The 13,970-nt window shown below is 36.2% G+C and overlaps 1 protein-coding gene across 1 annotated transcript; it reads left to right on the plus strand.

Moving 5' to 3' along the window:
• On the plus strand, window positions 8,688-9,789 carry LOC102187674 (olfactory receptor 14J1). The gene has a single exon (XM_005701655.2). The coding sequence runs from the start codon at window positions 8,745-8,747 to the stop codon at window positions 9,708-9,710; it is 966 nt and encodes a 321-aa protein (XP_005701712.2). The 5' UTR covers window positions 8,688-8,744; the 3' UTR covers window positions 9,711-9,789.

The raw sequence follows: 13,970 nt of genomic DNA on the forward strand, positions 1-13,970 counted from the left end.
TCTTTGAAGAGAAAACCTGAGAAGTAAGGATGACTGCTTCTGCCTTTCAAAGATTTCAGAGATGGAAGTGACGAGAGGACAGTGTCATAAAGTTCACAGGTGAAACAGGACAAAGAAAGAAACCATCAACTCTTAATGATCTCCCCACAGCCTTTATCTACTTTTGAGACTGTTTTTGCAATATTGGATCTTACCAAGTCATATCAATTTTTTCCCTAACCCTTATGACTAGTTAACTTAGATTCAGTGGAAAAACCTGGTGTAATAGCTAGAGAAAAGATATTTAGAAAGCTTTAAAAGGTATGTTTTGCATATACTGTTTCTAAGTGAATCCCAAGTAAACTGGAAATGATCCCATGTTTTTAAAAAGGCCACTACTATCCTGAGTTAACTTTAACCAACATGTATTGACAGCATTTAGTCATCTTCTAACAGTCAATGTCCAATTATGTCATCCACCAAAGGCCCCAGAGGCAAGTGAAATCAAGAAACATTTAGGTCAAAACCATATAAGACAGATAGATGCAAAGGGAAATAAATAAAAATTTTAGACTCAGTGATTTTAAATGTTACTTTTGCCATAAACCTTAGCCAGTCTTACACTCGTATGATAAACAACAATGAGGTCAGGGCAAATATAAATGAAACTTACTGTGGAGGAAGAGAGAAAAAAGAAGAAAGATGCTTTGAACAGTGAACAATGATGGAAAAACCTAAGGCTGAAAATACTCTAACTCAAGAAAACTTACTAGTAATTTATGAGTTTAAAGAGACAACTTCCTTTACCACTTGACTGGGTAAGTTGGGCCTAATTCAATGTAGGAGCTATGAGAAAATCATATTGTGTGTAAAGCCTTGGTTGACTTCTTAGCTTTACTTGAAATAAAGGTCTTATAGCCAACTGCCTTGCAAATGCATATTAGTTAAACATGCCTAAAGAAGAGTGAGTTCAGTAAAAACTCAACATCATTGCCTGGAGTGCAAATCAAATCTTTTTCTTTTTCTTCATTAATGAGTATATTTAGCCCCATAGATAAAGTGATAAACATTTGTGTGCCTTTCGGGGAAAACCATTCATTATCTTTGACTATAGTTTTTTGCCACCAAATAGGGACATTAACACTTGCCTTAATTCAAAGGTGCTTGAAATTGCCTTTCTTAGCAAACTTTAAATTTAATATGTAATACTATAGTTCTGTGGCCTATAAAACAAATTTAATTCTAAATTTTAATTCTAAATTCATAGAACTGTACATAATTCTTTTCCCATATGAGTCATTACAGAGTATTATTCTGAGGATCAGTAGAATTTCTGCCAATCTCTCTTTTCTAGCACACATACCCAAACTTTCTTTATAAACTCATCCTTTCCAAAATCATTTAACCATTTTTACTTATTTTAGTCCTCTAGTTATTTCAAAGTAATGAATCACAGTCCCTTTATAAGGTAATCTCTAAGGTCTTAATAAACATGAATTTCTCAAAATCCATCAGTGTTTCATCAGATTCCTTAATTTTGGAGAATAAATACACTGGATGGTATGAATTCTGGAATCTGAATTAAATTGGTATATGACTAAGAACAATAACAATCTATGTGCATTCGACACTGCCAAAAATCATGTAAAATTTTGAATTCAAATACTGAAGATAGGATGTAATTAAAATATGCAAAAATTCTCCCTCCCAAAGATAAAATATTCCAGTAAATCGAGATCACCTCATATAATGGAATATTTCCTATGAATTTCTCTTTTCTCCCCACATAGCAGTAAGAATCTTGGCGTTTTCCTACTCAGTATATTTGACTGCATTTAGAATTTGTTTTTCTGAAATTACTGGTTAACGCCAATCACATGAGGTGTCCTTCTCTCAGGTGGGTTCTATTTGAACACTTTGTCAACTCATTGCCTTTCAATATAAATCCTTCCCAAGCCCGTATAACATTCATATTTGTAATCTCTCAGATTTCTGCAGATTTCTCTTTCGTGCTTTGGACAGGATAAATGTTTAGTAAATGCACCCAACATGATTGAATCTAGACCTGTTCCTTTTTCTCTTTTTTTCCACTGCAACCCTCCATTCTCCTCCTAAAAAGAACAGTGCAAAGATCTACTTTGTGTCAGTTAAGTTCAGTGAACACTTCCGCTTTCTGTGGTCCAACTGGGAGACAGATGAAGCCAAAATAGAAGGAAATGGATTTTAAAGAAATGAAGGTTCCTAGCTCTATTAGCGGAAAAGGCAATGGCAACCCACTCCAGTACTCTTGCCTGGAAAATCCCATGGACGGAGGAGCCTGTAGGCTGCAGTCCATGGGGTCGCTAAGAGTCGGACATGACTGTGAGACTTCACTTTCACTTTTCACTTTGATGCATTGGAGAGGGAAACGGCAACCCACTCCAGTGTTCTTGCCTTGAGAATCCCAAGGAAGAGGGAGCCTGGTGGGCTGCGGTCTGTGGGGTCGCAGAGAGTCAGACATGACTGAAGCGACTTAGCAGCAGCAGCAGCAGCTATATTAGAGAAAGAAAATCTGTTTCCTCAATTCTAACATAATGTGGAAAAGCATACTAAACTTTAAAAAAATTTGATAACAGTGTTTGTCACAATTCATGATCAATTTTTACACAGGACTTCATATCACTATATTAATAATATAATATCTATGCTAATATTTATATTTAAAATGTTTATAATATTAATTTATTCATTCTTGATAAAGCAGAGTATTTATCAGAGCTTGTATGTTGTACTTCTCAGAAGGTATTTGAGCTTATTAAATAAAAATGCTACATCTTCTTGAGTTTATTAGTTTTGCTTGACAGTCTAGATAAAATTTAAATAAATGAACATTGGAACTACTATTTTGTATTGGAACAAACATGGATCTATTATGCTGTGGAAGTTGCATACGTTTTTAAGCAAAAACATGGGACCACAAAAAAAGTTAGTGCTGCTGTCGGAGGTTGCTTCCGATATGCCCTCCCAAATCCTAACGGTATGTTTCGATTTACCTTCAGTATTACCGACATACCAGAGTAAAACCTTGAGACTTAAAAAATTCTGAATTTTTGATATTTTTACATAAATGATATCTGATATTTTAGAATTTTATATATTAAAATACAGTTAAATGAATTACAGTACAGGTACTGTCAAGCAGGTAAATAAATATGGTGCAATGTTGAAAACACAATTAATGAAAAAATTTAAATATATTTACAAGTATTACTAAAACATCAGTAAATTTATTAAATTTTATATTAGTAAATTTTATAAATATCAGTAAGTCATTAAACTGAAAAATATTTTGTGATATAGAAAGAGCAGTAGTGAAGCATAGTCAACAAGGTAAAATTATCTACTTCAAAACAAAGTCTAGTGTCTATTTATTAGAGGAGCACTAGAAAATTCCCAACGATGTTAAAAACAAATCAAGTGTTGGATAATGCGGCACCACAGATTCCTCTTTCCTACCATGTGTGATATATCCCATTTTAACATCTACCTTCTAATTCCTTTGGGACCACATAATTCAGGAAAATAAAATGTGAGTCTAACAGATACATGTCTTTTCTGGATTGACAGTTTTTAAAAAAACAATTTTTTTAAGGAATCTCCACACTGTTTTCCATAGTGGCTGTACTAGTTTGCATTCCCACCAACAGTGTAGGAGGGTTCCCTTTTCTCCACATCCTCTCCAGCATTTATTGCTTGTAGACTTTTGGATCGCAGCCATTCTGACTGGTGTGAAATGGTACCTCATTTGTGGTCTTGATTTGCATTTCTCTGATAATGAGTGATGTTGAGCATCTTTTCATGTGTTTGTTAGCCATCCGTATGTCTTCTTTGGAGAACTGCCTATTTAGTTCTTTGGCCCATTTTTTGATTGGGTCGTTTATTTTTCTGGAGTTGAGCTGCATAAGTTGCTTGTATATTTTTGAGATTAGTTGTTTGTCAGTTGCTTCATTTGCTATTGTTTTCTCCCATTCAGAAGGCTGTCTTTTCACCTTACTTATATTTTCCTTTGTTGTGCAGAAGCTTTTAATTTTAATTAGATCCCATTTGTTTATTTTTGCTTTTATTTCCAGAATTCTGGGAGGTGGATCATAGAGGATCCTGCTGTGATTTATGTCTGAGAGTGTTTTGCCTATGTTTTCCTCTAGGAGTTTTATAGTTTCTGGTCTTACATTTAGATCTTTAATCCACTGCTGGGCATACACACCAAGGAAACCAGAATTGAAAGAGACACATGTACCCCAATGTTCATCACAGCACTGTTAATAATAGCCAGGACATGGAAACTACCTAGATGTCCATCAGCAGATGAATGGATAAGAAAGCTGTGGTACATATACACAATGGAATATTACTCAGCCATTAAAAACAATACATTTGAATCAGTTCTAATGAGATGGATGAAACGGGAGCTGATTATACAGAGTGAAGTAAGCCAGAAAGAAAAACACCAATACAGTATACTGACACATATATACGGAATTTAGAAAGATGGTAATGATGACCCTGTATGCGAGACAGCAAAAGAGACACAGATGTATAGAACAGACTTTTGGACTCTGAGGGAGAGGAGAGGGTGGGATGATTCGGGAGAATGACATTGAAACATGTATACTATCATGTAAGAAACGAAGTGCCAGTCTATGTTCAATACAGGATATAGGATGCTTGGGGCTGGTGCATGGGGATGACCCAGAGAGATGATATGGGGTGGGAGGTGGGAGGGGCATTCAGGATTGGGAGCTTGTATACACCCATGGTGGATTCATGTCAATGTATGGCAAAACCAATACAGTATTGTAAAGTAAAATAAAGTAAAAATAAAATTTAAAAAATAAAAATAAAAAAACAATTTTTCCTACTTCTTGCATTCTTCGTCTAAGCCATATTTTGAGATGACTGGATCCCAAGATAGATAAAATCTGGATCTCCCAATTATTGGAAAGAAGGAAGCATCAACTTCCCAAGTCAGATTTTATGTGCATAAGAAATACAGTGGTGGTGGTGGTTTAGTCACTAAGTCGTGTCCAACTCTTGTGACCCCATGGACTGTAGCCCACCAGGCTCCTCTGTCCATGGGATTTTCCAGGCAAGGATACTGGAGTGGATGGCCATTTCCTTCTCCATGGGATCTTCCTGACCCAGAAATCGAACCCAGGAATCTAACCCATGTCTCCTGCATTGCAAGCAGATTCTTTACCGATTGAGCTACAAGGGAAGCCCAAGTATTTTGTTTAAAATCACTGGGATTTGGAATTGATTTATTACTGCAGCAAAACCTATGTTACTTTGACTAATATAAGTACCATACACATAAAATCCCAAATGTAAGAAATTGTATTATTTAAATAAAATTGTAAAAAAAAAATGCTTAAAACTGATACCTGCAGTAAATATTGCAGTTAGGTAAAATATCAGTATTCCTATTATGAATCATGTAAAATTACTAGAAATATAAGCCACTTTTGTTCATGCTGCCCCTTACAACAATAGTCCTGTATATAAACATAAGCCAGCACATGATTGTCTGAGCTAGAATTATAAAATTTAAAATCTCTAAATTTCTTTCGAAATCTACAGCTTGATTGGTGACAGTGTTATATAGAGAACGCAAACCAGCGAGCAGGTTTAAAGTCATATTTCTTACATTAGTTGAACTTGTACAAAAAGATGGCACGACTAATATAAATGTATCCAACTGAAACTTTATCACTCTTTTTACCACAAATACTTGGATTTTTCATAAACTAAATTCTGGGGGAAATTTTCAGTTAATAACTACATTGGACCATAGCCTTAGGACCACTCACTTATGGCAATAATTCTACATGAATCAATCTTACTAGTTACTTTAATTTTCTAGATTAAGGAGTAGCAGAAGAAAAAAGAAACATGTTAAACAAGTTCTAGTATTTTAATCCTTGGTATTCAGAAGGAAAAATAGAGGGGATAGTTAGGTCTTTCTTCTCAATCACACAGCACTAGGTTCTAAGTCAGCAAATCCTTGAAACTAAAAGGTGAATGAGATTTCAGGTCTTAAATTCCTCACTTATCTATCTGTGACATGTTCTCAGACCATAATGAAATTAAACTAGAAATCAGCAACAGAAAGATAACAGAATATCCAAGCCTTTGAAACCTAAGTAATATTCCTCTAAGTAATCCATGGATCAAAGAGAAAATCAAAGGAAATTAGATAGTATTGGGAAGTAAGTGAAAATAAAAATGCCACATATCAAAATTTGTGGGATGCAGTGCTTAAAGGGTAATACTTATTATTAAGTGTTCATTTTAAAAAAAGAATAAAGATCTTGAGTCAATAATCTAAAATTTTACCTTAAATGAAAAACTAAAAAAGAGAAACAAAATGAACCCACATAAAGTAGAAACAAGGAAATACTAAAGAAAAGTATAGAATTCTGATTTAACCCTCCCTGCAACATTTCCCCTTTGGTAACCACAAATTTGCTTTTGGTACCTATAAGTATGTTTCTGTTTTGTAGATATGTCCATTTATTATCTTTTAAAAATGAAATTCTACATATGAGTGATATCATATGATATTTTTCATTCTCTGAGTTACTTAGTATAAAAATCTCTAGATCCATCATATTTCTGCAAATAGCATCATTTTGCTTTCTTTTAAATATGTAGGAGTAGATGAAAGATTAAACATTTAAAAATTTTTATCTTATTGTTTAAAAGGTAGATCTCATCATGTTCAATGTTGGTACCACGATTTTTTTTTTAAATGCCTTTCCCATTGTCATAGGATTTGAAAACAGAATACATTCATTTTGGGATATATTGCCCATCTGTGGTAGCCTATTGTTAAAATGGTGAGTGGATGATCAGGTTCAGAGTTATTTTAGAAAAGATACAGTATTTGAATGAAGCCTAGACTCAGTGACACAGAAGTCATCTTTTAACTCTAATTTCCTTTGATTCTGTAATTTTGTATGTGTTTATGTAACAATTACTAAACATTCTCTTTTTAAATGAGGTCCATACAAACATGCATGACTTCATGGGTGACCAGTAAAGTTAAAATTGATCATTTTTACTTGAGAAACTTAAGTCTGAACTTATACTATAGAAAATAAATGATATATGTTGTATATTTTTCACTCTCTGGAATGCAGAATCTAAGATTCAGTTCAACCCAGACGATAATTAACTACTTTTCACTGAAGCAGTCCTTGAGGGACAGGTCCATGAAGTCCCATGCTTGAACTCATAGTGTTTACGTGAAACATCAACCACGCTGAACAAGTTTGTTCCCTAGTGCCAAGGCAGCACTGACTTCATGGGCTGTCCATAGGCTCATGGGTATCAAGCGCTCAGTGGAAAGTTAAAATGTCTCTGGGTCTATGCTCACTGTTTAATCTTACATGAAAACATCTCAGTCTTTTCCTTACATGAAAATTACAAAGATCAAGCCACCAGCTCAATTCTAGAATAAAGATGTTCAATTTTAGGATTAAAAGAGATTGGTTCCTACTGACGAAGATCAGCTCTGGTGAGTGAAACTTCTCTATATTTTATGAAACATTTTATAGGTGTACTCCAAAATTTTTATATTTCCTTTCACATTTCATTTGTTTTTATTTTTTTTTAGTTTTTTATTTTTTAAATTTTAAAATCTTTAATTCTTACATGCGTTCATTAAAACCGCGTTTTTCATGCTTTTGTACCCATTAGTCCTCCCAAATGCTTCTAGCAAATCCACAAATGACCCTCACAATGGTAAATTCAATACTTTTATTGTTATTTTACACTTCCTTTCTAACATTAATGAATCTACTGTACATGGGGGCTTCTCTGGTGGCTCAGTGGTAAAAAAAATCTGCCTGCAATGCAGGAGGTGCAGGAGATGCAGGTTTGATCCCTGGGTTGGGAAGATCCCCTGGAGAAGGACATGGCAACCCACTCCAGTATTCTTGCCTGGAGAATCCCTTAGACAGAGGAACCTGGTAGACTACAGTCCACAGGATCACAAAGAGTCAGACACAACTGAAGCAACTTGGCAAAAATTGTACATTATTTTTTTTTTCTTTTAAAACATCTGTCTTCCATTGGCTCTATGATGTTACTCCTTACAGGTGTTCTTCTTCTGTAAATATTCTTTTTCAGTCTGACTCAGTCCTCTTCTCTACATCTATTTAAATTTGATGGTATCTAAAAGTCTATCCTCAGACCTCTTTTCCATCTGTGTTTTAACTCAAAAGTATTCTTGTAAGAGCACTCTTACTGAATTGGCGGTGTTTCAAGCACTGCCATAGTCTACTGAGTTCCAAATCCTCATATCCAACTTTATGGTTGGCACACCTCCAACTGGGCTTCTCCCATCAGAACTCATTTCTTCTCCCAATCATCTCCCTGTCACTGTTATCTGTTTCAAAAAATAGGAAAATTTATCTTTCATCTGCACATTCATCAACCTTCAAGACTTTATCTGCTTATTATCTCTCCAGAAAATTCTCATAACTTTTTTTAACCTATGTGAAGCTGTTGATCACATTTAGAAGTTCAGTTTTTGAAAAAGGGCTGAAGATTTTTCTGAATTAAATGTTGCCACATTCCCATGAAGATAAATTTGTCTTGATTTTAGTAGCTCCTTGCTGAGTACACTTAGTTACTTGACTAATAGCTATATCAATATCATACATTCTTTCCTGCTGTTCCTTGGCTTCCTAAACAGAGTCATCCCAGCTACCTTCAGAGTGATCATGGCCAACCTGACCTCAGCGAGTGGATTCCTCCTCGTGGGGTTTTCTGCTGACCGTAAGCTTCAGATTTTACATGCACTGCTGTTTTTGGTGACATACCTGCTGGCCTTGACAGGCAACCTCCTCATTATCACCATAACTACCTTGGACCATCGCCTCCATTCCCCCATGTATTACTTCTTGAAGCACCTCTCTCTTCTGGACCTGTGTTTCATCTCTGTCACAGTCCCCCAGTCCATCACAAATTCACTTATGAACAATGGTTACATTTCCCTTGGTCAGTGCATTCTTCAAGTGTTCTTTTTCATAGCTCTGGCCTCGTCAGAAGTGGCCATCCTCACAGTGATGTCTTATGATCGGTATGTAGCCATCTGTCAACCACTGCAATATGAGACCATTATGGACCCCTGTGCCTGTAGGCATGCAGTGATAGCTGTGTGGGTTGCTGGGGGCCTCTCTGGGCTCATGCACACAGCTGTTAACTTCTCCATACCACTCTGTGGGGAGAGAGTCATTCACCAATTCTTCTGTGATGTTCCTCAGATGCTGAAACTAGCCTGCTCTTATGAATTCATTAATGAGATTGCAGTGGCTGCATTCACAACCTCAACAGCATTTATCTGTTTGACCTCTATTGTGCTTTCCTACATTCGCATCTTCTCTGCAGTGCTGAGAATTCCATCAGCTGAGGGAAGAACCAAAGTCTTCTCTACCTGCCTACCCCACCTATTTGTAGTCACCTTCTTCCTCTCAGCTGCAGGCTTTGAGTTTCTAAGGCCCCCTTCTGATTCCCAGTCAGCTATGGATCTCATGTTCTCCATTTTCTATACTGTGATACCTCCAACGCTCAATCCAGTTATCTATAGTTTACGGAATGAAGCCATGAAGGCAGCTCTGAGGAAGATACTGTCAAAAGAAGAATTTACTCAGAGAAAGATGCATTTAAAAGCCATTTTTAAACTCTAAAGTACCATACAAATAAAAGGTACTGTTATTATGTTTCAGATTGTAGCAGGAAAACATCTGATTTCTTTCCGGAACTCCCTCCTAACTTTTCTGTTCTTTATAGTCTTCTCAAAACATAATTCTTCAGAATTTAAGATGTTATGGTTTTAGGGATATTGGCCTTCTTTCTACAAATTCAATTTTTATTTTTAGGCATCTTATAGGATTTTTTTCTGAAATAAAAGAGAAAAGGTAATTAGTCTGGGACATGGTGAGCACAATTTAAAGCTGGCTTTTATAGATATATGTGTATACCTGAGTCCCTTCGTTGTTCACCTGAAACTATCACGACATTGTTTGTTAATGAGCTATACCCCAATAAAAAATAGAAAGGCTTGACAAAAATAAAGTTGGCTTTTAACAAATAGATTCCAGACTGCTGTCACATAAGTTGATTGTGTTCATGAGATAGTATATCTGTGGTGTATTATGTGAATTCCAATAGACCTCCAGGTTTCTTATGTGCATTAAGTACCCATATAATTTTCCCTTCCTTTTATGTATTATAATAGCTTTTCCCATACCTATTTATTCAGTCTCTAATAAATGTCAGGTACAGTATACACATTTTTCTTTTAATTTTATCAAGCAACTGTTCTCAGTTCAGTTCAGTCGCTCAGTTGTGTCCGACTCTGCAACCCCAGGAATTGCAGCACGCCAGGCCTCCCTGTCCATCACCAACTCCCTGAGTTCACTCAAACTCTCATCCATCGAGTCGGTGATGCCATCCAGCCATCTCATCCTCTGTCATCCCTTTTTCGTCCTGCCCCGAGTCCCTCCCAGCATCAGCGTCTTTTCCAATGAGTCAGCTCTTTGCATGACATGGCCAAAGTACTCGAGTTTCAGCTTCAGCATCATTCCTTCCAAAGAAATCCCAGGGCTGATCTCCTTCAGAATGGACTGGTTGGATCTCCTTGCAGTCCAAGGCACTCTCAAGAGTCTTCTCCAACACCACAGTTCAAAAGGATCAATTCTTCGGCACTCAGCTTTCTTCACAGTCCACCTCTCACATCCATACATGACCACTGGAAAAACCATAGCCTTGACTAGATGGACCTTTGTTGGCAAAGTAATGTCTCTGCTTTTCAATATGCCATCTAGGTTGGTCATAGCTTTCCTTCCAAGGAGTAAGCGTCTTTTAATTTCATGGCTGTAGTCACCATATGCAGTGATTTTGGAGACCAAAAAAACAAAGTCTGACATTGTTTCCACTGCTTCTCTGTCTATTTCCAATGAAGTGATGGGACCAGATGCCATGATCTTAGTTTTCTGAATGTTAAGCTTTAAGCCAACTTTTTCACTCTCCACTTTCACTTTCATCAAGAGGCTCTTTAGTTCCTCTTCACTTTCTGCCATAAGGGTGGTGTTATTTGCATATCTGAGGTTATTGATATTTCTGCCGGCAAACTTGATTCCAGCTTGTGCTTCTTCCAGCCTAGCGTTTCTCGTGATGTACTCTGCATAGAAGTTAAATAAGCAGAGTGACAATATACAGCCTTGACGTGCTCCTTTTCCTATTTGGAACCAGTCTTTTGTTCCATGTCCAGTTCTAATTGTTGCTTCCTGACTGGAGAATGAAATGGCAATCCACTCCAGTGTTCTTGCCTGGAGAATCCCAGGGACGGGGGAGCCTGATGGGCTGCCGTCTATGAGGTCGCACAGAGTCGGACACGATTGAAGCGACTTAGCAGCAGCAGCAGCAGCAGACCTGTTCTACCTATGCCCCATTCTATCAATTAGGACACTAAATTTAGAACAGATTAATTTCTTGAGACTTCTCCAAGAATAGTAAATAGTGATTCAAAGTTATATTTGTCTGATTCCAAGCTCACTTATTTTCCTCGGCTGCTGCTGCTTCTAAGTTGCTTCTGCTGCTGCCAAGTCGCTTCAGTCGTGTCTGACTCTGTGCAACCCCAAAGACAGCAGCCCACCAGGCTCCCCCGTCCCTGGGATTCTCCAGGCAAGAACACTGGAGTGGGTTGCCATTTCCTTCTCCAATGCATGAAAGTGAAAAGTGAAAGTGAAGTTGCTCAGTCGTGTCCGACTCTTCGCGACCCCGTGGACTGCAGCCCACCAGGCTCCTCCGTCCATGGGATTTTCCAGGCAAGAGTACTGGAGTGGGGTGCCATTGCCTTCTCCGTATTTGCCTCTACTCATTGCAAATGATTTGTTTCTCCACGTGTGTGCATGCTAAGTCGTATACATGTTTTTGTATCATCTGTAAAAATAAGCGTATTCTACTATTATACTCTAATGAGATAGCCTTCAGCAGAATGCTGTGTAGCTTTTAAAACAGTAAATCTATGTCCTTACAGCTTCAGAAGAAGCCTTTGTAATATAAATTGAATAAATTTATAGTCATATGATTATTACTGAAAAATATTAATAATGTATATAAAAGATGGTAAGAGAATTCAGAAATTACAAAACAACATCATGGATTTACATTCATTTTAAAGTATATTTATAAAGTAGTTGCATATATTTAAACAATAAATTTTAATGGACTGAGCCTCTTTATGAGATTCTCAGGTACTATTGCTAAATTTGTTTTAAGATCTTTTAGTAGATAGTTTTATGTTTATTAGAGACCACAATGGTTGCCCAAATTAGCTGTTCCAAATCTGAGATGCAATTCACAGACCTCAATTTCTATAAACACTGATTTCTAGCTTCCAAGGACACCTAACATTAAAAATTTCTTTTAATGTTTAAAATTTTGTTTGCCTTTCTGGAATGCATGATTTAGCTATTACAGTGGTTCTCTAAATGTGGCATTCAGTCCATCAGCAGCAGCATCAGGCAGTTTGTTAGGCATTCAAATGTATAGAGGTAACATTAAACCTTCTGAATCAGAATTACTAAGTGTGAGGTTTAGGTACCTGTTTTATCAAGCTCTCCAGGTGATCCATACCTCTGCTAAAGTTTGCAAACCTTTGAACTAGGAAGAAAATCCCCACAGTTTACCAACTCACTCCCCCTCTGTGTGAAAAGTTTCAAGTCCCAGGTGACAGAGAAGGAGAGAAAATGAGATAGTCTCATCATTCAGTTCAGGCTTCCATTACAAAAGATGGGGGAAAAAAGATCCCAAAAGCAACAGAAACCTTGGGTTCTCAAGGGAAACAACATGTTTTAAAACATGTCATTATAGATGAGAAAGGTCAAAAATTTTTGATCAACTTTCATAACTACCCACGCACCAATAGTGGCTGTGGTAAGTTTTATAATCTTAAGTGAGGAAAAAGAAAAATGTTTTATGGAAATTGACAGAACACTATATTCTTCAAACTGAATTTAAAAAAGCAAGACTATTCATTCTAACAAGGAAAATGAGCTGTTAACAAAGGTCATAGATTTACTTCACATGAATATATTATAAAATGAGCAATTTAAGAAAAGTCAATCAATTAAGAAAGGGTAATATTTTATATGTTTATATAAACATTTAGTAAAGTGATTGCACTATACCATGTGTAGTACTTATACTGTACTATAACAGGAGAGTAACTGTACTATAGTGATATCATAGTCTCTGATATCACCATGAAAGACAAAGCCTTGAATAGATAAATGTTTGGTGTAATTTTGGCTTTTTTCCCAATGTTTCTGCGTGTCTTCCATAAATACTCAGAGATTTTAGATGTAAGACAGTGGTATGAATTGCAAAGGAAAAGGTTTGGTGCTTAGATTCAATTCTGTCACTTAAGTATTCTGAATCTTATTTTTTTCTTTTAAAAATAGAGATTAAAATGCTTAGGCCATAGAAGATAAAAAAATAAAACTTGAGGCATATTTTATGACAAACTCTAGCATGGTGTCTGTCTCATGAAAATGAATGCTCAAAATTTTTCAGTTTATTTCCCAGACTGTTGATAATCACTGGTGGAAATTTGGCAGACTAAAATACTTTATGTACCAATATCAAGATTAAGTATGGATAATGATGTCATTTATTATTTTATTAGTTCAAGGGAAAGAGAGACAAAAAAACAGGCAGCAACTGCTTCTCCAATGCAGAAAGGGAGAAACTGTTGAAAGTGTAGCCTTTGCTCTTTAATTCTTTCTGTTTTCTATTAGCTGTGTGAGGCTTTAATAAAAATGGAGTAACAGGGTGATATTCTAGATTAACTTTGCAATTCACATGCATAGAGAAAGAGAAAGACTTTTAATTTGGCAGCCAAAACAAAAGTTTAAAAATTTAAATTTAATGTAAAATTGTAA

Source organism: Capra hircus, chromosome 23 (genome assembly GCF_001704415.2).
Source record: "Capra hircus breed San Clemente chromosome 23, ASM170441v1, whole genome shotgun sequence".
NCBI lineage: Eukaryota > Metazoa > Chordata > Mammalia > Artiodactyla > Bovidae > Capra > Capra hircus.